The following is a 3,858-nucleotide window of genomic DNA, read 5'->3' as shown; positions in this document are numbered from 1 at the left end:
ACACGCGCACACACACACAAACACACGCAAACACGCGCACACACACACAAACACACGCAAACACGCGCACACACACACAAATACACGCAAACACGCGCACACACACACAAACACACGCAAACACGCGCACACACACAAACACATACAAACTCGCACACACACATACAAACACACGCTCACACACATTCTCTCTCTCACCCTGACAGTGGTGTAGTTGGAGATCTCTTGCGCGTGGATCAGTGTTCCAGACGGGCTGCGTGTGCGGAACTTCAGCTCCAGACTGCTGTGTTCAGGTCGGGAGTCCTGCAGCGCTCTGGACACTAACACATCTCTCTTCCGGCTCTGACTCAAACTGTAGTCCAGACGCCCAGAACCGTCCAGAGAGAGAGCCGTATCTGCTGTGATGTCTGAGACAGAGAGAAGAACTGGAGATGAGTCACATGACCTTCGTGACATCACAATCGACAGCTTCAGAATCCACACAGCCGTATAGAAACATCACGTGTCTTCTGTCATTTTGTCGCTTTGCACAGGATCTTTTCCGATCCCAAAACACAAGACGATTTGTTTTGTGACTGATACATTTTGGAAATGTACCACATAGACATCACTATGAAAGTAGTGGGATTGACAGTGGGCGGAGCTACGTGACTCACTGTAATGGTTAAAACAAACGTCACAGAAGAGAGAGATTGTGCTTCAATGCACTGAAATGATTTGTGTTCTGCTGAAGTGTTTTGTCATCGTTATTAAAGTGAATGTGGTGATGATGATGGTGAACCCTCACATTTCTCACAGGAGACTCCGGTGAACCCTTCAGCGCACTGACACTTTCTCCATGACCACATGTCCACACATGTAGCGCCGTGTCGACAGGGCTCAGACACACACGCACCCTCTAACCTGGGACATCTGTGAACGGCAAACACACAAACAGAGACAATAAAAGACTGCTTCAGACTCTCTGACGTGAATGATGGTGTGGGATGTCTCTTGTTGACAGACCTGTCGAGGACGCCGTGTGAAGACAGCGCTTGAGACGGCTCCAGAGGTCGCCCGTTGACTGCAAACTCCATGATGCAACCAACAAAATCATGCGTGGCCACCTGACCTTTACGATGCAGAAGAGCTTCAATGGACCGCACGCCTCCCACAGACACGCGGTTCGGCTGAACATCCAGAATCCTGACAGACACACATAATAACGCTGATATGACACAGAATGAAGGCTGATGATGAGAAGCGATGTCTTCATGAGAGGATGACACGCTGATGATGTTTTGTGTTTCTCACCAGTCTGTGTGAACGGCCACATTACTGACGGCACAGAATCCAGCTTCCTGTTCCTCTCCACACAGATCAACAGTGAGAGACGCCGCCTGCATCACATCACAACACGACACAATAATATAAATGTGTTCACAAGCTTCTAGACACCTCAAACATACAGATTCTCTGCGAAGAAGATGCTGGACCAACAGCAGCTCCACACAAACATCACGTGACGAACAGAGCAGATGTCCACACAACCTCAACACACAAACCCCCAGAGGTCCAGATCCAGCGTCTGACCCTCACCTTAATACCTCTGTGAACTTCAAAAAGATGAAATCACACCACAGTCATGCGTTCAAGGATTGTTTTAGGTTGCTGTTTTTATTTACTGTTTGGGTGAAGCGCTCTCCCCTGAGGTTTTTATTTCTGCCTTTAAATATACTCCAAAACATCGTTTTCATTGTCCACTTTTGAATTCTGTGTTAAAAATGGAAATTTATGTTGCCAGGAAAAGCAGAATTAAAGAAAATGTGAGTTGTGTCTTTTTCAATATGGTCAAATCTAGAATTTGTATTGATTTTCAGTATTACGAAGCAATGAATGATTTGACATTTAACAATGATTTGACAAAATAAAATATAAAAATAAGACAAACTGGACCCAAACAGTTTCAACAAATGAAACTTCCTAAAGCACAACTAATGAGCTCTCCCTTTTCTTCAGGAACATGTCCTCAGTAAGTGTTAATGAAAGTCAGTGAGTGCAGCTGTGACACGTCAGAGGAGACCTGGTCCTCCCGGCTGAGTCCGGTTTCTTTCACTGGAGTTTGGCTTCCTCGCCACAGGGCTGATATTAGATATTATTAGATATGATTTACTAGAATGATCTTACTTGCTCTAGAAACACCATGCACTGTGCTGTGTTTGACACTTTCGGTGTTTTCTGTTTTCTCCTGTAAAGCTGCTTTGGAACAATGCACAGTGTGAAAAGCACTATATACATACAATTGAATGAATCCTTTGAAATTTGATGTGTGAAAGAAGCTTTGCGTGAAGTTGTTGATGAAAATGTGTATTTTTCAAACTTTTGAATGTTCTTTTTTCTGCTTTATTAATATATGTTCTATCGGATAATGTTTGAATGATTGTAGTAAAGGTGTTGTAAAATTCATATTCTCTCACACGCACACACACACCGAATTGGTTGGCGGTGTCCCTTCATCCTGAACTCGACTAGACTACAGCAGTCTGAAAATCTGAGACGGGACCCGGTCAGGGTCAAAGGTCATTCTGCGAAAACACACGCTTCTATACACAGGCAAGCACTTCTCTTCTTGATTTATCAAGCGTGTTTGTTTCAACATACCAGAAGAAAACAACTGAAGAGCAAAAGCCCGGCATGGGTCCAGCTGTAGATAAACACAAGAGCTTCAGACTCCAGACACATCTGACCGCTGTGAGCTAAACTAGGACATCTTCACTAAACAAAAGAACCCTTGACTTCAGCTCTCCTCACAGGGGAAAACACGTATGACTTTAACATCTGCTCAAGCTCACGTCTGAATGAGATAAAAACAACCCGACAGAAGCGCTGAAGTGACCCACACACATCCACACGCGCACACACGACTCCTCTCTCAGCCCTGCAGACTTCACACAAGTGTTCTCCGATTGAACTGAACTCACCATCCCTGCACGTCTGGCGATGACGGTGTGAAAGTGTCCGTCTGAAACCCTGACGCCCGTCATGAGCTTATATGAGCCGCTTCCCAGATTAAAGGAGAATCTCACTCGACCTTCTAAGATCTCCAGCGCCAGAAACTCGGCTTTATCTCCAGTCTGATTGTCATGTTGGTACATGAGCAGAGCGTTCTCCTTCAGCGTGGCAAACTTGATGTAGATGTAGTTGTTGTTGGGGTCCAGACTGGGAAACTCCATGTATGACAGCTCTTCAAATCCATAACTGTTCAGTTCACAGTGCTTCCCGAAAACACCTGAGGAGAGAAAATCATTCACTGACCGTCTGTGTGCTCATCCACATTACAAAAACATCCACAAGTGCAACACACACACACACACACACACACACACACACACACAGGCTTTGGTTGACTATCCCCGTGGGGACAGTCCATAGGCGTAATGTTTTTATACTGTACAAACTGTATATTCTATCCCCTAACCCTATCCCTAAACCTAAAGATCACAGAACACTTTTTGCATTTTTAGATTTGTAAAAAATATGAGGACCTCAATTTTGGTCCCCACAGTGACACGAGTCCCCATGTGTTGGTGTGTATTCAGGTTTAGGTCCCCACCGGGATATACAAACATGAACACACACACGCACACACACACACACACACACGCGCGCACACACACACACATACAGAGTGAACATGTGCACACACACACACATATACACAAAGACACACACAGACTTCATCACACAGACACACACACACATATACACAAAGACAATGTAGAGTTAATTCTCAACCGATTCTGACAGGAATCCAAGCCATTAAACGGGTTTACTTCACAGTAATTGATGATGGAGCACAGGTTTCCCTGAATTTACTTG

General features: G+C 44.9%; 1 protein-coding gene across 1 annotated transcript in view; it reads right to left on the bottom strand.

The window, feature by feature from the left end:
- Window positions 1–749: 749 nt before the first annotated feature.
- The window catches only part of LOC130555261 (titin-like), a 9,933-nt gene continuing 6,824 nt past the window's right edge, over window positions 750–3,858 (bottom strand). The window contains exons 9-12 of the mRNA XM_057335347.1: window positions 2,961–3,268; window positions 1,294–1,379; window positions 1,006–1,185; window positions 750–912 (exon numbers count right to left, since the gene is read on the bottom strand). Coding sequence (XP_057191330.1) covers window positions 750–912; window positions 1,006–1,185; window positions 1,294–1,379; window positions 2,961–3,268 — 737 coding nt within the window. The remainder of the gene's footprint in view (window positions 913–1,005; window positions 1,186–1,293; window positions 1,380–2,960; window positions 3,269–3,858) is intronic.

This window comes from Triplophysa rosa, linkage group LG6 (genome assembly GCF_024868665.1).
Source record: "Triplophysa rosa linkage group LG6, Trosa_1v2, whole genome shotgun sequence".
NCBI lineage: Eukaryota > Metazoa > Chordata > Actinopteri > Cypriniformes > Nemacheilidae > Triplophysa > Triplophysa rosa.
This window is presented reverse-complemented; position numbering and strand designations above follow the sequence as displayed.